General features: G+C 31.6%; 1 protein-coding gene across 9 annotated transcripts in view; it reads left to right on the forward strand.

The window, feature by feature from the left end:
- The window catches only part of LOC115875628 (collagen alpha-1(XVIII) chain-like), a 955759-nt gene that overhangs the window by 830227 nt on the left and 103388 nt on the right, over window positions 1-22144 (forward strand). For all 9 annotated transcript variants that reach the window (XM_030891132.1, XM_030891136.1, XM_030891133.1 and 6 more), the window contains 2 exons: window positions 9753-9949; window positions 19994-20128. In XM_030891132.1, coding sequence (XP_030746992.1) covers window positions 9753-9949; window positions 19994-20128 — 332 coding nt within the window. The remainder of the gene's footprint in view (window positions 1-9752; window positions 9950-19993; window positions 20129-22144) is intronic.

The following is a 22144-nucleotide window of genomic DNA, read 5'->3' on the forward strand; positions in this document are numbered from 1 at the left end:
CTGTGTGTAACATTTTTAGTTTCATAAAAAAGTAGGGGACATATTATGTATAAAACGCATCTTTGTATCTCTCTATTAATAAACGATACCCCTGTAAAACACACACAAAAATGGGACACCTTGGACAAGACTGAAATAGACATTTATAAAGTCGTTATTTGAAAAATTTGAGTCATATTTCGAAAATTACCTCGAGGTGTGAGAGAAGTGAGACGAGGCTCCCCGTGAAAATCTAAAAACGCCACTGTATTCTACGTGGAAAACTCTACGAGACTCAGTTTTTCATCTTTTCGATAAGTTATAAGATATTAAAAAGGAGGTCGAAAAATGCAATATATTAAAATTCGCTTTGTATTACAGGAACTAGCAGGCTAGGACAAATGTGTGTAAAACTGTGTGTAACATTTTTAGTTTCATAAAAAAGTAGGGGACATATTATGTATAAAACGCATCTTTGTATCTCTCTATTAATAAACGATACCCCTGTAAAACACACAAAAATGGGACACCTTGGACAAGACTGAAATAGACATTTATAAAGTCGTTATTTGAAAAATTTGAGTCATATTTCGAAAATTACCTCGAGGTGTGAGAGAAGTGAGACGAGGCTCCCCGTGAAAATCTAAAAACGCCACTGTATTCTACGTGGAAAACTCTACGAGACTCAGTTTTTCATCTTTTCGATAAGTTATAAGATATTAAAAAGGAGGTCGAAAATGCAATATATTAAAATTCGCTTTGTATTACAGGAACTAGCAGGCTAGGACAAATGTGTATAAACTGTGTGTAACATTTTTAGTTTCATAAAAAAGTAGGGGACATATTATGTATAAAACGCATCTTTGTATCTCTCTATTAATAAACGATACCCCTGTAAAACACACAAAAATGGGACACCTTGGACAAGACTGAAATAGACATTTATAAAGTCGTTATTTGAAAAATTATAGTGCAAAAATTATGTACATGCATTCATCTTCTCTTCTATTTGAAGAGTATATATATATATATATATATATATATATATATATATATATATATATATATATATATATATATATATATATATATATATATATATATATATATATATATATATATATATATATATATATATATATATATATATATATATATATATATATATATATATATATATATATATATATATATATATATATATATATCTGGGACACATGATTAAACTGAAAAGAAAACCAAACAGCTAAAATAAAGAGACGAGTAAGACTGGCCTGGGCAGTATTTGGAAAATTAAGTTACATATTGAAAAACAAAAGATATCCACAGTACCTCAAAACCAAAATATATGATCAATGTGTACTCCCTGTACTTACTTACGGATCCCAGACCTGGAGACTGACAGAATCAAATATGAATAAGATAACAAAATCTCAAAGATATATGGAAAGACAAAGGCTACATATAAGGCTGGCAGATAGAAAAAGGAATGAGTGGATCAGAGGAAAAACTAAAGTAAGGGATGTTAGAAGCGAAGTAGCAAAATTGAAATGGAAGTTTGCCGGTCACAATGTCAGACAGAAGGATGATCGATGGAACAAATGCATCGTAAACTGGAGGCCCTGGGGGAATAGAAGAAGTAGAGGAAGACCCCAGATGAGGTGGGCGGACGATCTGAGGAAACATGCAGGCACAATATGGATGAGCACGGCGACAGAGAGGGAAAAGTGGAAGAGATTGGCGGAGGCCTATGTCCAACAATGGACCGAAGAGGCTGAATAGATAGATAGATAGATTCATCTTCTGTTATGAAGATATAATCACTAATACTTTAACAAAAATATTAATAAAATATCCAAGTCGAAATTTATCCGAAGGATTTCGCATATTTTAAATTTGCAAAACGTCAATTTATTGTCACAAAATTTTTCAAATTTGTTATAATTTGACCTTCTTCGTATCCCTTAGAGTTTCAGAGATCCCAATGGTCACCCTCGAATTTGGTATACCCTGTATATATATTAAATACATTTTATGGACGATTCCTCATTGCATATCATAGCTGACAAAAATGAATATCAAAATATGACATTTTCCTGGAAATTCTTTACTACCATGTCTGGATTTTATAGTGCTTTACGGTCCTCCTGGTATAATAAACTTCACTTTAAACTTTTTCTTTCTGGGGAACAAAATGAGAAAAAAGTCGTGAAGTGTACCAAAATTTTAAGTCATTTTGTAGCCAGGTATCGCCAGACAACATTTCTATTTAAAATTTATGATGTGCCTGTAAAAATATAACTGAGAAAACATGCAGAAGACTGAGGTATGATTTTATAAAACCGTTAAAAATTTATTGTGTCACAAAATATTATAATACTTGAAAAAATGCAGTATAAAATGTCCTCCAGTATCATACACATAAATTTTAGTAAAAAATAATATTTTCTTTAAATTATTTCTTATTAATATTTTAGATTACTTTAAAGGTTCTGTTTTACTCAAGATGCACGATATATGATTTCACAGCAATAAATCTTATGCCGGGTCCAGACCAAGGTGACAAAAAATAAACACGATTTTGAGACAAAAACAAGACAAACTTGTCACAAAAAATGGAAACTTCTGACAAGACGAACTTGAGACAAATTGTCCACACCGCAATGACAAAAGTACAAAAAAGTGAAAAGTTTAATTATTGCGAATGAGTTTTATTAACCATGTGTGATTTCACTGGTCTCCTACTGTTGGCAGCACACGCCATCCACACTGCGGCGACAACTTGTCGCAAAATATACGGACAAAACATAGACACTTTGATATTTACCGACTCGAGACGGGACATTGAAAAGTCTCCAAATTTTGAAACAAAACAAAAAAGGAGACAAAAATGTCGCAGAAATGTATTGGATTTGTCACAACTTTGTCATAAAACATGAATGTTTCTGTCTTGTCACTGTTTTGTCTGCTTGATCTGGACCCGGCATTAGTTTTAATAAAAAATGTAACTTTCTGTTAAAAATATAACAGAAATAATTGCAGCAAAATACCTAAAAAACTCTAAAGAGATACTTCTATCTAATCGCTTACATACATATATACTTTTATTAGGTAAAGTAACATACATAAGTCAACAATAAATGGTACGTAATGACTGTCATTTGATGAGGCTAAACTCACATACTACACAGTGAATAATGGCAGGTTGTATTTGTATTGTTTTAATCGGTATATTGCGTGTTTGTATTTTTAAACGATTAGGGCAAACGATATCTGTATATTGTTAACATTATTAGTTATGCACTGAAACCAACAAAATGCATGTATATATATAGGGTGTCAAAAATTAGTGTATCTAACTTCGGTGGGTGCTTCTACAGATAAAAATAATACAAAAAGTTCATATGAACATATGCCCTAAAATGCTTCCTGAAGAAGTCACAGCTCCCGAAATGTTAAATAAAAATAATATATTTTGTTTATTTTTAAGAACATTGGTAAACCGTTTTTCCTAAAAATTGGTACTCTTACACACATTTTAATACCAAAGCGAATGGCGATTGTAAAAAAATTCGTAACAGCCCTGAAAGGGTACTTCTTTTATTCTTATAGATACACTTATAGATACAGTAATTTCAATAAATTATATAAAAAGCTAGAACTTTTTTACGTAAAACACGTGCTCTTCGTTTAGGCTGAACGGTTTTCAAGACATTTGCGTGTAAAAATTACGATGCATCGATTTTAGTATTAGTGAAATGATAAAATGTAATGATGATAAAATGTAAGGTGTCCGGTAGCTATCGTCTACCAATCTAAATGTTGTGGGTTTGAATCCTACTCCCGGCATTTCCTCAGCCGACTATTTTCATTAAAATAAAAATAGTTTGGGTACCTACGTCGACTCAGCCTTAAATGAGTACTTGGGATTCACAATCCTAAGGTAATAATAGGCGGCTGAAGCGTAGTGCTGGCCACCATTATCTTCCTTGTATACCGAACGGCTCTAGCATGGCAAGCTGTACCTTACTACTCCCAAGGCGTTAAACGCTATATACGGGAGCTATTATTATTTAAAATGTAAAGAAATTTTAAATAAATTAATCTCCTGATTTCGCTAATGCTAAAATGGATGCATCGGAACCATTAAACGCAAATATCTTGAAAATCGTTCACTGTTTCGAACTAAACAAAGAGCACCTTCTTTAAGTAAAAAGTACCTCTACCCTAATGGAAAGTACCATCAGGGCTCTTATGGAATTTTTCACAATCGCCATTCCCTTTGGCATTAAAATGTATGTAAGAGTACCAAATTTTAAGAAAAACGGTTTACCAATGTTCTTAAAAATAAACAAGATATATATTATTTTTATTTAACCTTTCGAGGGATGTAACTTCTTCGGGAAGCATTTGAGGATATATGCATATATTGATAGGAACTTTTTGTTTTATTTTTATCTATAGAATCACCCACCGAAATTAAATACACTATTTTTTGCCACCCTGTATATTTACCTAAATTAATAATCACACGTAACCTTAAAGCAATTAATTTTTCTGTTACCTATTCGTTATATTTTTCTTCCCAGTATATTTTTCACTAAATTCTAATTCCAAAAATACGAGAATGTTTTAATCTATACCGAGTGCTTTCCGAAGTATAATCAATATTGGATTAAATTATCTTAGCGTACTAAACTTCAGTGGGTGATAATACACATAAAAATAAAATAAAAAGTCCCTATAAACATATGCCATAAGATGTTTACTGGGGATTTACAGCCTTTACAGCACTCACTTGGAACGCATCTGGAACTGTTTAGTGCTTGTCTGGTATCCCTATATTGTTAATTCTGTCGTGTTAATGAAAAACGCTTTAACTCCAATTGCCATTCAAGTATATAATTAAAAAGAACAAGGTGTGTATCAACTAAATGAAAAGAAAAAACACCGCATTTTACTTTATTTTAGGAATTATAGTTAATATAGTTACATTTCAAGTGTAAATCCAACTGTTATATTATACAGTGTGGTCCAAATTGTATTCTGGAAACTTCGGTAGCATATTCTGCAGAAAAAATAAGTAAAAAAGGTCGTATAAATATTTGTCCTACGATGTTTAGTTTTGGAGATACAGGGTGTAGAAATTTCATTTTTATTTCGGTTTTTTTGTAAATAATTTCTGAACTAACGTTGATATTTGTATGAAAATTAGTGTACGAATGTTTTTAGACATGAGAAATTTTATATCGATGTCAGTATGAGTCATACTTGTATGGGGCGCCACCTACATATTTTTTTTGACTGATTTGAAGAATAATAACATTTTGTCCGTACCTGTATAAAACCACTGAAAGAAAGAAATATACATTTCTGTGTTTTTTGCGTATATAAGGTTCCTTGGTAAAAATATTTGGAATGGAAATAGTCAATACATGCCATGCAAAAAATGGCAAAAATGACAAAAAATAAAAATATTGACTAGCTAGTTGTTTGACTGAAATGATAAATGAAATGGCGTTCGCAGATGTAGAACCAGGAATTAAACAACCTTTTTTTAAATTGCTCTTTTTAAAAAAGGCTAGGCATCTGTATTCCCTTGATCTACTCGTTTAGACTGCGATTGTTAGTTTCGAATTTTTGAATTTTAAGAGAAACTGTATATATTTTATATTATTGTGTAGTGTGTTAATGTTTTGTCCATATAGACAGACTATTATGTGTAGTGTTGTGTTGATAGTGACAGACTATTATGTGTAGTTTATTTGATTATTTCTGACAAAAAATTTCTGACAAAAAGCCTTGATAAAGACGAAAATACACGTCGAGACGTAATCTGTATTCCCTTGATCTACTCGTTTAGATGGCGATTGTTAGTTCCAATTCATCGAGACGTCGGTTATTTAAAAAAAGGTTATTTCATTTCTGGCCCTAAACCTGCAAACGTTATTTCATCTGTAACATAAGGACGCAAATCTACCTCTTTATGGAATGATAAACTTGGGAACTTTTTATTTTTATAAGCTAATCATGAAATTTTCTAGATATAAATAGAATAAAACAGTTTCTATTGAACCTTTGACAAAACACATTTCAAATTTATTATTTCATAATAATAACTAGCCAGTTAACATGTATAGTTTTTGGCAATTATGACAAGTATTGACTAATTAGTTTCGAAATATCTAGATTACTTGTAACGATTTTTACCAAGAGACCTTTTTTTAAATTACACGTAGAAAATGACGGAAATGTATATGTTTTCACTCAGTGGTGTGTAATATAGGGACGTAAAGTTATGTATTACTCTTCAAGACAGGTAAAAAATTATGTAGGTGGCGCCCCCTACAAATAGGAGTGATACTGACATCGAAATTAATTGTATGTCGTAATCAACGTATTGTTTCCCATGTAAGAAAACATACAGACACCAACTTTCATCCAAATATCGATGTTAGATCAGAAATTATTTCGAAAAAATCGAAATAAAAATGAAATTTCTGTACCCTATGTCTCCGAAACGACGAATTTTAGGACATACATTTATACGAACTTTTTTACTTATTTTTATCTGCAGAATATAATGCCCAATTTTCCCGAATTCCCGATTCGGACCACCCTGTATAACAGTGTCATATTTAGAAGTATTAATAAACAAGAACTTAACACGGTAGAATTGTTTTAATACACTGCATTGAAATTTCTACTAGTAATCTATAAAAAATCTTCTCATGATTTCATTAATTCTATAATCTACGTTTCGTAATATAACCTAAAAACGCAAATGCCTTTACGGTTTTGAACTTAACGAAGAGTCCTAGGTTTTTATATTATATGTTGAAATTGCTTGTTACAGTTTTGTGTTTGTGTATTGTCGTAGATTTAGATAATCATTATGGTTTTATGCGTTTCACAGAAACAAATAAAGCTAAAATGAGCATAAAGCAGATATAACCATATTCTCTCCATTTATCTGGAAATATTTCAAAGCGAATCTCTTACTTGAAACGTACAAGCGCTACGAACGAATAACCACTAATATTTCTATTAAGCTTATGAAAAATGATGGCATTTCCGCAAAACCCATTGTATTTCTGCGCTGAAACCGGTTTTGAATTTGCAGCGTTGCGAAATTGTCCTTGTTCCCGTGGACTCGACCCGTCAGTATTTATATCATTGACCTCGTTTCATGTAGGCTTCGTTTAGGCGAATGTTTCGATAGATTTTGGTGTATTTAGATGCAGTGGTGATTCTTCAATATTCAATACCCCTTTATTGGATTTTATCTAAGAGAGTCAAAAAATATTTATTTTGTCATTCTTTCATTAATTAAAATATATCTATTTTTTATATATATTTTTTTTCATACGTCACAAATTTTTGCGACGTGTTTGACAATTGACAAATGACAAAAAGAGTAATTTTAATGCCTGGGTATAAAAGTAAAGAAGTTTTGCGCCTAAGCATAAAAAATATGTTGTTAAATTAACATAAAGCATGAAATTCAACGAGCGTAACCATAGTTTCTTGATTTCTATATAATTACTTAGAAGGTATTATTTTTAAACATTAACATTTTTTTTTCTCCATCTCCAAGGTTGCAAACCGTGCTTTGTTTGCTGAAGTTACCGTACTGATGATGCTGAAAGATAGTTACACTAATATACACTAGTGTAATAGTTTACACCAGTATACACTAGTGTATACGGTTGCGATGATTTTTCCTTTTTATAATGTCTATAGCTATGTACACAGCATTATTACATCTCTCGGCTCCCCGAAAAATGAAACAAACGTTACGTTCTTACATTAAGAGGATTACAGTTTATTTTCTTGACCTGCATATTTATAAATCTCACTACAATAAAAATCGATAAAGATAAACTTCAACAAACGAGAACTATATTTTCTCAGCAGTCTCATTTTCTTTTGCCCTCTGTCACTGACATAATATATTATATATTAAATGTCAACTCGGGTCATCTCTTTGTCGCGCAAACGTTTGTGTAGCTTATAGAGATAAAAGAAGTTATAAGCTTTTTATACGGGTATTAAAGAGATATGAAAACTTTTTCGTAATGTTTGATAAAAATATTTAACGAGGCGTATGGCATATAAAGCAAGTTGAACTTTATTTATAATGGAGCATTGACCTAGCCATGTCGATACAACTACGTGGATAATAAGTATCTAGGATGGTGGAGAAATTCACTAGAGCAAAGAGAAATAAAAAATATTATAGTAGAAGATTCGCCAAAATTTGCGACACACCTATTAAACGACGACAGAGTGTCAAAGTTCAAGAACAGTTAACCTAATAGGACTGCTCATTCAGCCGAAAGTGTCTGCCCGGGGCATGCGAAAACTCTTCGCTGGGTGACGTAATTGTAATCCTTGTCATGATAGTATGTGTATTATTGGTTGCCGTATGCAAAACACTCATTATTAACTTTATTTATTTAAACACCTTATATGTATGCAGTATAGAAAATTAACTGTATAAATCGTATTAAATATTCGCATAATGCATTTTTAAGAAGAGCAGCTCCCAGTATCACCTTTTGCAGGCAATCTTTTTAGAGTACTTACATATTTTGCTTTAAAATAATTAATAAACAATATCGTAGGCACTTGCAAAGCACTTAGTCACAACCCACAACACAAAATGAACGTATTTATAAATCCTATAGTTCTGAAAACTTTAAAAACAATTTTTTCATATTTAAAATTGACAAAATAATTAACTCAAAATTTCTCAGCTGTTATTTTCATTAGTTTACCATAGGCAACCAATAATACACACTATCATGACAAGGACTACAATGACGTCACAACTGTCGGCTGAAGCGCGGGAAGAGGCGAAAGTACGTCTTATGAGGATGAGCAATCCTATTAGTTTACCGTTCTTGGTCAAAGTTGTAGTGGGTTTACTAATAGAGTATTTTGCAATCTGACGGAATAGAGGGACGATGCCATGTATAACAGGCAGATTTTATCAATATGAAGGAAAAGCGACAAAAGGCATTTAATGGCAGTGCTACCCCCTGGCAAATGTGTGGTTTTTTGTATTAGGCAGTGATTATTCTTAAAGGAATTTAGGATATTTTTGACAGATCTGATTTGTCATTGTTATCTTTGTTTGACCACGACCGGATTATTTTAAGTTTTGCAATAATATTTGTATCTCTTATAACTCTATTTTTTTATGAAACTAAAAATGGTACACACATATTTGTCCTAGCTCTAATATAGTTCCCATATACAGGGCGAAATTGAAATTGATGCATTTTTCGACTCCCCTCATATCTCGGCCATTATAACTCATCGAAAAGGTGAAAATCGAGCTCCGTAGAGATTTCAGTGGCGCAACTAAAACCAAGATACGAAGAGGGTCGAAAAATGCAACATTTTAAAATTCGCCTTGTATTTCAGGAACTAAAAAGACTAGGAATAAATACTTCAGAATAAAGACTTATATCACAAATCATTTTGAAAAATACTTAAATCTTAAGTCAGTTTCCAAAAGTTACTTAAAATCAAATGACTTAAGTCATTAAAATGACTTAAATCAAAAAAAGACTTAAGTTTTCTGTGAGCTTGCAGCACTGCACAGAATGTTAGAAAGGTATTTCAATAATTTACGCATATTTAGTACCCAGCATAGTATCTATAGAGTCTAAAACCGTTAAAATGTGTGATTTTTTTATAATTGATTCAAACCAGTGTTTGTTAAATGACAATTGTATATGACGACTTTATATTTCTTTTTACAGGGCGTTCAACTGCCAGTCCGCCCCTGATGGCCACCAGCGACTACTCCAGAGGAGCAGCCGTGCCGGGTGCGGTAACATTCCGAACTAGAGAGGCGATGACTCGGGTGTCGCAAGACAGCCCCGTGGGCACACTAGCTTACGTCATGGAAGAAGAGGCTTTACTTGTTCGAGTTAACGGCGGTTGGCAGTATATTGCGGTAAGTTGCAAGCTTTAGAAGTGGAAGTGCATATTCGTTACTGTCTCTGTTGGGATGACACGCTTGAAATTTAATCAAAACTAAACACGTGACTCCTTTATAGCACTTCATATAAAATATATACCTTTGAATAACAAGACTAGTCAAAGAACATATCAAAAGGCTTTGTTTTACGTTGAGTCAATAAATGTTATTTTAACTATTAAAATTTAAAAAAAATATATTTCCAATAAAAATAAACAATTAATATCATTATTTAGTATTAAAACTACTTGAATCCACTAAATCAAATACACGTGTTGTTATTATTTTTGACAAATATTATATAAAGGAAATAATGCAAGAATAAAAACATGATTAATATATTTTAACTGAATTTCATAAACGATTCGTTTACTGCTCATAATCATCATCATTTTCAGCTTATTCAACCATATCCAATTATGTGATATTTTGTCGTACCCACTCTATTTTTTACGGCCTTTCTTGGTTATTTCGTATTCTTTAGTATATTTCGTTGCATTGAGTATTGTGCTACTGACAGTTTCCTTAGAGTGTCTATTTTAAGAGTCTAGGTTTTGCGTGCATAAGTCAGTGGTAGTACACATTGGTCGAATGTTTTCTTCTTTAGATAAAGTGGCATTCTAGATTTGAATATGATTGGGGTTCTTCCATAAGTACTCCTCTGCCCATAATATATTATAGTTATAAAAATGTTTGCATTATTTTTCATTTTTTTATCTGGAACTATTTCTGAAGCGTCTTTCTAATTCACAATAATCGTGGGTGTTTGGGAGGGCTTGAAAGGAAACAATGTTTTTGCGACGTTTCGCAACTTTATTGTCGCTTCCTCAGGCACCAAAACATATATTAATCCATATTATGCCTACAAACATTCATGGCGATTCCAACCGCCAACACTAAAACACATACAGACGAATCGAACAGAAACTTGACGGGTATTTTTTGGCCCGATATACACCGATGCTCGGTTTGTGTCGTACTGACTCTAAGGTTCGCGACAATAAGGTCGCGAAACGTCGTAAAACATTGTTTCTTTTCAAGCCTTCCCAAACACCCACAATTTTTTTTCTGCGTACTAACTACTGGGAACTAACAATCAATCATAATGATTCACAATAATATTACTGTATTTCAAATTCTGATATAATATGTCTTTCAAAATTTGTACATTTTTACTGAAACTAAAGACTATCATAAAATAAACTCAATAAACAACATATCCTCAATAATTTAAACAAATTTCAATTATGCCATTTGAAACAAGCAATCAAAGTTGTCAAAATGTCATGGTGTCGATTTTGTCTAAAGCATGTAAAGGGCCGTTTAAACTCCCAGATAATTTGTACAAAAATTGCACAATCTTATTTTTCATCGTTTACATATTCAGTTAGTTGGTGCTATTTGTCTGGCGGATTTCATTTAAATAACCTAAAAAGAAGACATAAGCGTAACCTCATTTAAAAATTTCTAATCTGTTTTTGGCTTGGTACTTAAATTATATAAATCGTCAGAAACTATAATAGTAGGTACGTATTTTATAAACAAATATAATATTAAACTATCTTAAAAAAACTCACCTAACGGTTAAATACACATCCAATAAACAAATTTTCACGGTAAATGTTAACCAACAAATGTCACAACTATCAAAAACCATGGTAACAATCAGTTAAAAATCATAGATAAATGAAACAAATGTTAAAAAAGTTTAGATTGGAAAGTGCCCATAAGGACAATGTAAACACTATTTGGCGCTATTCTTGCAACGGTCGCGACACAAAACTTTTGAAAATTTCGGAGCGGTTCGGCTTTTTCCGGAATTATATCGCCAAATATTGTTTATTGAAATTTATTATTATTTTCGTTTAATTTTATAAATAAAAGACAGTGTGTTGCATACAAGAAACTTTATTTTATATAAGGACGCATGTATGAAATACCTATGAAACATTGGAAACCGACGTTATACTACGATCCACGATGGGTTTTACAGTTCACAGTTAACAGCACAGCTTTTTAATGCCACTTTTTCACAATTATCACCGGTTGGAGTAAATAAAACTTGAATTAAACTCACAAGATAGCAATTATTACTTTGAAAATGGACGCTATAAACACTTTTCGGAATTTCTTTAATGAGAGCGGTTTAGATTTTGAAAGATTATTATGACTTTTGAAGATTCTGACTTTGACAAGAGAAAATTATTTCTGTTTTTGTTTGCCGTTGTTCTTAGCGACCGCTATAGCAGCGCCAGATCGCGTATAACGGTCGCGACCTAAAATAAATTTGCGACCTAAAATTTTTACGGGCTTTCTAATCTAAACTTGTTGCATTTATCTATGTTAAAAATCAAGACGAGACAGATTTTACTCACGCCAAATTTTTGAACTGCACAAACTAACAATTTTGAGGCATTTTTTTAAAATAATTAAATTTTGTTTTATAGCAACAATCAAATTTTAATTTTGACATTGATGGATGTCTCAAAATTATAACCTCAAATGAAATGACAATGACAATTACTAAAAAGGTTAGAGAGTTGCAATTTTCTTAAATAATATGCAATAATTTAAGAAATGGGGTAATGACATCACCAGTCTCTTTTCGGTTGGCAAGTAATTGAGAGAGTTCGACAATATACAGGGTGGTCCGAATTGTATTCCGGAAACTTCGGCAGCATATTCTGCAGATAAAAATAAATAAAAATGTTCGTATAAATGTATGTCCTAAAATGCTTCGATTCAGAGATACAGGGTGTAGAAGTTTTATTTTTATTTTTATTTATTCCAAATAATTTCTAAAGTAACGTCAATATTTGGATGAAAGATGGTGTCTGGGAGTTTTTTGACATGAGAACTTTGTTTTTGATGTCAATATGACTCCTACTTGCAGATGGCGTCACCTACATATTTTTTAATTGGTTTGAAGTGTAATAACTTTTCATCCGTACCTGTATAAAACTACTGGGTGAAAAAATATACATTTACGACGTTTTTTTACGTAAAAAAATCTCTTGATAAAAATCGTTACCAGTAATGGTTATCGAGATATTTGGAATCGAAATTATCAATACCTGTCGTCGTTGACATAAATTAAACATGTTGACTAACTATTTCTTAAACTGAAATCATAAATTTGAAATGTTTTTGTGTCAAAAGTTCAATAGAAGCTTTTTTACAATCATTTTTTCAAAGAAAATATTATGATTAATTTTAAAAAATAAAAACTTCCCAAATTTACTATTTCAGTCAAATAACTAACTATTCAACATGTTTATTTTTTGTCAAAAATGACGTATTGACTATTTCCTTTTCAAATATCTCGAGAACGGTTGCTCGTAGCCATTTTTACCAAGAAATATTTTTTACGCAAAAAATCACGGAAATGTATATTTTTTTCACCCAGTAGTTTTATACAGGCACGGCCGAAAAGTTATTACTCCTTAAACCAGTTAAAACACATGTAGGTGGTGCCCCCTAGAAATAGGAGTCATGTTGATATCAAAATAAAATTTCTCATGTCAGAAAACTCCCAAACACCAATTTTCATCTAAATATGACGTTACTTCAGAAATTAATTGGAAAAAATCGAAATAAAAATAAAACTTCTACACCCTGTATTTCTGAATCCACGCATTTTAGGACATACATTTATACGAACTATTTTACTTATTTTTATCTGCAGAATATGCTGCCGAAATTTCTGGAATACAGTTCGGACCACCTTGTATAATGTGACGTTAAATGATGGCTGAACATTCTGTAGATACATACTAATACAAAAACTTCATTTGCTATTAAAATATTTAATTCATAGTTATTCAAGTTAAATAACCAAATCACATTTATCATAAAAAAAAATAGTCTAATATATTTTCTAAACATTGACTAATATACCCAATCACTCACTCATGTGTAATTTTATATGTCATACACCAGTTTCTATCTTTAAATAGACTTAGGATAGAGTAAGGTGTAAAATAATACTATAATTATGTACAGTGAACTCGCCTGAATGGGTCCATACATAAACTCACGTGGATAAAGCTACGTCTAGACATACAGAGCAAGTTTGTCTAGTATTAGTATTTTGTACAAAGGCGCTTAAATTATTTTCAGACAAAGAAACCGGTCTGAGCGTGAGACGTTTCATGGGAACAACAGCTAAAATAAATTTACAGCATCGCCAACATAAACGAATGAACAATGCAATTGTTGTTTGTGTATACGTAACTAGAAACCATATAGTTAGGTTTGAAATATATGATTTGTTTGAAAAACCACGTTCTGTGACTGTATTTTAACTTAATAATTTACAATTTTCCTATACGTATTTATAATTTTTCGATCAAATATTCGTAAATATATAGCAGAATAAACAGATTTTACAATAGTCCTATCTATATCAACATCAAAAATAAAATATAATGAGTTAAACATTTTCATATGCATGTTTTTAATTTATCACTAGCGCATACAAAATTAATGAACGAACTGATTTATAACTCTAAAGTAAATATACTTTACGGTCCTATTTCCATTCTAATTAAACCGAAATTAATTTAACTTATCAAATAATATTCAGATTAAAGTACGTGAGAAGCAAATAATGTAATTATTAAAAGCTCTGATTTATTATAGTTCGTATTTGTTGGAAAATTGTATAGAAAATAAACAGTTAAAAATCTAATTAAAAAAAAACAATAAAAACTATTTAGAATATCTAAATATCACTAATTAGAGAACACTCTACTTTTTAGCACTGATCCGTCTATTAAAACCTTCCACTTTCTGAGTAACCTTACATTATTTAAACTCAAACTAAGACCAAAGAGGTTAAAATGTCTGTGTATGTAATATTGTGTTTTATTTTGATTGAAGATTTGTGTGTATAAAAACAAAGAAAGCCATATAAGTCTAACATCATCAGTAACAAATAATAATAAATTTGTTTCTATTTGACTAAATTACTAGGAAATCCCCTTTATTTTTCGTTTTCAAGATATCATATCTTCTCTTACAATGATTATTATATTATTAAAGTCTACCTTCAATAAAAAACCGGACAAGTGTGAATCGGACTCGCTCACCGAGGATCCCATACAAATTTGACAGTACATATTATAAATATAGTATGTCCCCGGTTTGTCTTTACATGAGAAAAAAAAACATTTTTAATATTGACATTTTGTTAAAACTGCATTCTTCATAAAAACTTTTGCGTGTTCTAAAATGGTTAACCCCGTTTATGATTTTTCAAATTTCTATACCGTTTAAAAAAAATAAAAAAAACATGAAAATATAGTTGAATTTGTTGAAGACCTAAAAATAAAAAGGCGTTTCTAAGGTAATATCATTTAGATTTCATTCTTTGATTGGTGGTTATTACCATTAATCATATTTTTTACTGTTGTGAAGTATCACATTTTCCGATAACTATTATCACCCTTTCCGTAAAAACAAACTAAATAAATGTTGCACTTTTTAAACATTTTAAAACAGCAAAAGATATGACGTTAATGGAAATTAATAATAACCGTCTATCAAAGAATGAAATCTAAATTATATTGCCATAGAAAAGCCTTTTGATTTTTAGGACTTTTTAGGAACAAATTCAACCACATTTTTATGTTTTTTTTTAATTTTCTCTAAAACGGTATAGAAATTTGCAAAAGTATAAACGGGACTAACAATCTTAGAACAAGCAATTTTTTTTATGAAGAATGCATTTTTCTCAAAATGTCAATAATAAAAATGTTTTTCCTCTTGTAAAGACAATCCTTGGACATACTGTAGAGTTTAAATGAAGACTGCCGTATATCCACAACACATAGTATTTTTTCGCATTAAAATCGTTAATATTGGTTAAAAGAAATGTATAAGAGTGTTTTGTATTTGAAATTATAATTTAGAGTGAAATTACATGATTGCGCGTATTTTAATGCGTCCCTCACAATAGATGGCGCCTCTGACTTGGAACCGTTTTTCAGTTAGGTAGTTTCCGTTCTTTTATTTGTATGTTCTTTGGTTATTATTAATTTTGATTAACGTCACATTTATTGCTGTTTTTAAAGAATCACATTTTCCCATAACTTTTATCACACTTTCCATAGCACTAAACTAAATTAATGTTAGGTTAGGTTAGGTGCTACTTTAACATTTTTAAATAGCAAAAAATATGACTTTAATTGAAATTCTATCATTAAAAATATATAAAAGAATGAAAACAAAATTATATACAAAAAATAATAAATAATTATATTTTCATGTGTTTTTTTATTTTCCTCTAAAACTGTATGGTAACTTTGAAAAGTATGAACGCGATTAGCCATTATAGAATAAACAAAAAAAGTTCATGGAGAATGCATTTTTCTTAAACTGTCAATAATAAAATTTTCCTTGTATTTTTTATGATTTATTTACAAATGTATAGTTTTCAGACTTTTGTTTATATGTATTTGTATTATAATACGGTATTACTTACCAAATTGTATAGTTCTAAGGTAAAGTAAAATACCTTATAAATTTTGTTTCCCTTGAGAGTATCAAAATATACTTTTTTTGCAGCATAAGCGGCCGTATATTTTTTACGTTAATTTAGCAATTTGATTTTTTTCACAGCTTCAAAGAACTCTAGATTTGAGTATATGGTATTAATTGCTTTAATTTCAACTCGGTACCTCAACGCGTTCCTAAGATAGAGGGTCTTGACAGACATACAGGCAAAAAAGTGATTCTATAATGTTTCCGTTTTATTTTTTCTATTGAGGTACGGAACCCTAAAAAGATCAACTTTTTCATAAAATACCAAGAGATATGGGTAAACATTTGGCAACTTAAAAAAATAGCAGTTACATGAAAAAAGTGATTTATAACATTCCATTTTTAAAATATCAGATACTGAATACATAATTTCAAAATTTCAATCTTCACTTTCACGTTTTGTTTCATAATCTTCGCGGTTATGATGCCCCTCTTAATTTATTCAAAATTATGTAACCCTAAAACTAATTTCGACATATTTTTACTCAAGTCCGACCGGTTTTATTTGGGTTATGAGCCCGCTAATTCCTCCGACCCGATGCTCCAAATTCCTCTTAACTCCTGGGATAATATTATTCCCTTGATAACGCATTAAAGTTCCGGAGAGCGATATAAACTGAGCGAGAACGGGTGCATATAAAGCGGGATAGAAACGGTGTTGGAGAAAGACGTTGCTCAATATCTTGCAAATTCTCTATTGTCGATGACGTTTACAACGTTGGCATTTTAGAGCGAAGGAATCTGCATAATTTTAATTTAGGACATCGGGTGTGAGGGACTCTAGCTCCCTCGCACCAAATTACTAGAACAAATTAGCTGGGTATACATTAGCAATTACTTTTAAGTTAATCCGTAAGCGGATACGAAAAGCGAAAAAGCCAAGGATGTGATATTTTACGATTCATTGAGGCAATTGTTCTGATTTTAGTTTCCTAATGTAGCTTTGCATGTCGGTTGTCAATAATGTTTTCAGAATTATTAGTAGGTAGTTTCAGATGGCTAATATACTTATATGTTTAGAAGCATAAGAATTGGTAAGGTTAAATATAAAAAACACTATAGTAATATGTAGTATAGTGTGTTTTAAAGTGGAAAACAAGGATATATTTTGAGACAAAATAACTTCTCGAACTGGCAGTGTCTTTAATTTTGATATTTTACACAAAGCAAACTTTTAATCAGATGTATCACTGACCATTATCAAATGTAAACTAATCTAAATCCTAAATATCCTCTTTTTGGGATATTTAGAATTTAAGACAATACTCTCTACTATGATTTGTATTTGAAAATCCTAAGAAAACGATAGCCATGTATTACTACCGTCATCATATCAAATAAGTAATACATTTATTTTTATTTGATTGGATAATTACTTCTGTTTCTCGTCTATTTTTTTCCTTTTCATCTACTACATATAAAACCGTCTACTTTTTCGTAGAAACCTCGAAATATAGGCTAAATAGTTGGCAACATCTTTAAAATCTTAATAGTTACATAAAATATGTTATAACACTGTAGTTTCTAATATTCCAACACATAATTTCAAATTTTCAATCTTACACGTTTTTTTTCATAATCTTGGCGGCTACATAATATGCGCCTTTAAATTAATGCAAAATGATTAAACTTTAAAACTAATTTCGACATATTTTTACTCAAATCGGACCGGTTTTATTTGGGTTATGAGACCGCTAATTCCTCCGACCCGATGCTCCAAATGCCTCCTAACTCCTGGGATAATATTATTCCCTTGATAATGCATTAGAGTTCCAGAGAGCGATATAAACTGAGCGAGAACGGTTGCATATAAAGCGGGATAGAAACGGTGTTGGCGAAAGACGTTGCTCAATATCTTGCAAATTCTGTATCGGCGATGACGTTTACAACGATGGCATTTTAGAGCGAAGGAATCTGCATAATTTTAATATAGGACGTCGGGTGTGAGGGACTCCTCCGCGCCAAATTACCAGAACAAATTAGCTGGGTGTACATTAGCAATTACTTTTAAGTTAATCCGTAAGCGGATACGATGAGCGAAAAAGCCAAGGATATGATATTTTACGATTCAACGAGGAAATTCTTCTGGGTTTAGTTTTCTAATGTAGCTATGCATGACGGTATTCAATAATGTTTTCAGTATTACTGATAGCTAGCTTCATTTGGCTAATGTGTTTATACGTTTAGCAACATAAGAATTGATAATGTTAAATATAAAACTATAGTACTATGTAGTATAGTGTGTTTTAAAGTGGAAGACAACGCTATGTTATGAAACAAAATAACTTCTCGAACTGAACAAAGCAACATTTCGATCAGATGTATCACAGGCCATATACTGATGCTTCCAAAATCAAAACGGACAAGGTTAGGCGTATTTAGGCCGAAAACTAAATTCTCCGAACCAAATCTACGCCATTGAAAGATGCGTACAATTTCTCTTAGATAGGAACTATCGGAAATAGGGCATAGCCGTCTTCTCCGATAGCCAAGCAGCACTAAAAGCTATCAAATCAGTAATTTTAATAAATAATTTATTTTTATATAAAAAAATGAAAGTACACGATAATATAATAAATTCGGATTGATTGACGTATTCAGTTGTTTTTGGTCCCTTCCTAGTTCACCGGAAATAACTACAATTATGATTTTTAAATGTCACTATCGGTATATTTTTACTCCATTCGATAGAAAATGACACTATGAATAGAATGACATATATCATATGTCAAGTTTTGGTCATTTTGCTTAAAAATTTAATTTTAAATTTCAATCTAAAGTACCACATGTTAAAAAGCTGGGTTAAAAACGCTAATCTTTAATCAAGGAGACTTGGAAAAATAGATTTGATCGTCTAATGTTTTTTGTGTTTTATCCCGGTTGATTAAAAGATGCCCAAATCGAATTTGTAATCATATCTCAATTTTTTCAAATGGAACAAGCGTAGCTCATTGGCATATTTGGAAAAAACATTTTTTTACGGATAATTTGGTACCACAAACTCGTCAATTGACACTTCGAGTCAAATTGTCGTTATGAACCATATGTTACAATTTCAAATAAATCATATGCGAAAATTTCAAAAGTTCACACATGATGTGTCATTCCATTCAAATTCACATTTCTATCGAATAAACTAAAAATATACTGAGGCTGCCATTTAAAAATCAAAATTTCAGTCATTTCCGGTGCAGCAGGAAGTGACCAAAAACTTTTGAATACATTAATCCATCCTAATTTATGTCAACACCAACTAACATACCAAATTTCGTTTTTTATCTGTAAAAATAAAAAGTTATAGGAGTGATCCACTTTTGAGACGCACGAGGTATACTATAAGATAAGCAAAGTACACGGACTTCCATGCTAAAAGTCAACAGGCTTATTATGAATAGGCCATATGGTAATCAAACTGTTTTTGCAACCAGTCTAATATATCCCAAATATAAGTAATTTTATAGTTTCTTTATATTTCAGCTTGGATCGTTATTACCGATAAATACACCTACCCCACCGACTACTAGTGCACCACAACAACATCCACCATTTGAAGCAAGCAATCTCATTAATCAGCTGCCAAGTTCACCAAAAGGAGTAGTTCCATTCGCCTCTGTAAGTACCCTCTTTATTCTACACTAACTGATGGCAGCAACTGCAACGTTGTTCGCAATATAATTTCCCTACGTAAAACAATAATGCGGCTAACCTAACCTAACAACAACTCGAGTTTTTTTTTGCGACAAAAGTATTTGAATAAGTTTTTGAAATAAAATTTATATATAAACAGTGGTTCTTAAAATTTAAGCATTTTTTTTATTATTATATGGATGAGATGATACATATAGAAGTAGCATAGAAGTGCTACGTATTTTTGGAGTCAAATTAGGTTCATTGAACAACAACCTTATAACAAATGTGCTTCGTTCGTCCGTTAGAGGGCTACAAAATTTTTAAGATATTTTAAGAACCGTTGTTCTGATTTGTATGTGATTTAGTGTACCTCCGTTTTGCTAACAAAAAATATACAAGGATTTCCAATATTCCGTGAACATAGAACAACTACGTATTTTTTTACCACCTACGTTACCTGGACCCAATTTACCTTTATATAAAACTGCCTCGTTTGTCCGTTAGAGGGCATAAATGAAAAATAAACCCGAACGTTAACTAATTTAAAATTTATAAAGCCTTTTGTCAAGTATCATTTGTGATACTAACATAAATTTCCATATTTTCGCTAACTAGATTTCTAGCGCATACTAGATTTTAGGTGCTTAGTTTGTTACATAGCTTGATGTGACAAGAAACATTTTTTGGAAGCAAAAAGTATGCACGGTGGCGTTTTTTACAAGAAAAAAATGTAAATAATTCTACTAAATGAAAATGCTTTCTACTAAAATGTATGTAGGATTGGTGGTAGTTTACATCCTTCCCGTATTTTTCTTGATTTTGTGAAAGTAGAATGTTAAAGCACTTAGCAAAACATAGGTACACTAAATCTCATTCAAACTGGAATAACGGTTCTTAATTAGGCAATAATAAAGACCTCCTACTCTGGTTGCCAGCTCACTAAGGGATAGAAGGCAATGAAAAAGCAAACGATCTAGCTAGAAAAGGAGCGAACACTCCACTAACTGGACCAGAACCGTTCTGCTTTCCAAGCGGAAACTAGCTTAAAGCGGAACTGAAGGACCTGAAGGACTCCATCCGTAACCTGGAATGGGAATCCTCCAACGGGCTAAGACACTTGAAAAAGTTCCCCAGAACTTACGACCAAGAAAAATCAATGATCTTCCTTGATTTAAGTAAGAACAATCTTCGGATTGTCACGGGGTTTCTAACAGGGCACTGTCTCAACGAACACCTCAATAGATTGAAGCTGAGAAACAACGGCGAATGCAGATTCTGTGAGAAAATTGGGGAAACACCAGAACACCTTATCACTCAGTGCGCCGAGATGACAACCGTTTGTGCCGTAAACTTTGGTACGGCTTATGTCGAAGATGGAGAGCTGGCCTCTGTGGAACCATCTCAGATACTGGTTTTTGTCAAAGCACTGAGAAATTTCGGATTTTCATTCTTTTTTTGTCAAAGCACTGATGACTGTATGACCCGCTAGAACTCAAGAAAGGAGAACACACAATAGATCTGTAAGGCCATGGTGTTAATCCTCCTTAATATTCTACATTCAACGGTTGTTAAAATTTCTTAAAATTTATGTTTATTTTTTTTTAAGTTTGATGCCCCCTAATGGACAAACGAAGTACTTTTGTATAGAGGTAAATTGTGTCCAATAAACTTATTTTGATTTCAAAAATACGTAGTATTTCTATGTCCACGAAATATTGGGATATCCTGTATAAGTGAATCCATTAATTTTATTAAAACACTTTGGGTAGACAAAGACTATATAAAAATTAGTTTTTGTTCCTATAAATACATTTTTGTCGAATCATTTCACATTTTCCAAAATACACAAATATCTCTCCAGTATAATTAATTAAACCTGCTTCTTTTCCGTCTGCTATCGTTTCGCCATTTAATAAATACAAAAGAAGCGCCGAAATGAGCAAAACAAATTAAACAATACCGTTTCCGCTTTGGGTTTTGTTCGACACAAAACCGCTT

The sequence above is a fragment of the Sitophilus oryzae genome, unplaced genomic scaffold, assembly GCF_002938485.1.
Source record: "Sitophilus oryzae breed Bouriz unplaced genomic scaffold, Soryzae_2.0 scaffold_1393_pilon_pilon, whole genome shotgun sequence".
Classification (NCBI taxonomy): Eukaryota; Metazoa; Arthropoda; class Insecta; order Coleoptera; family Curculionidae; genus Sitophilus; species Sitophilus oryzae.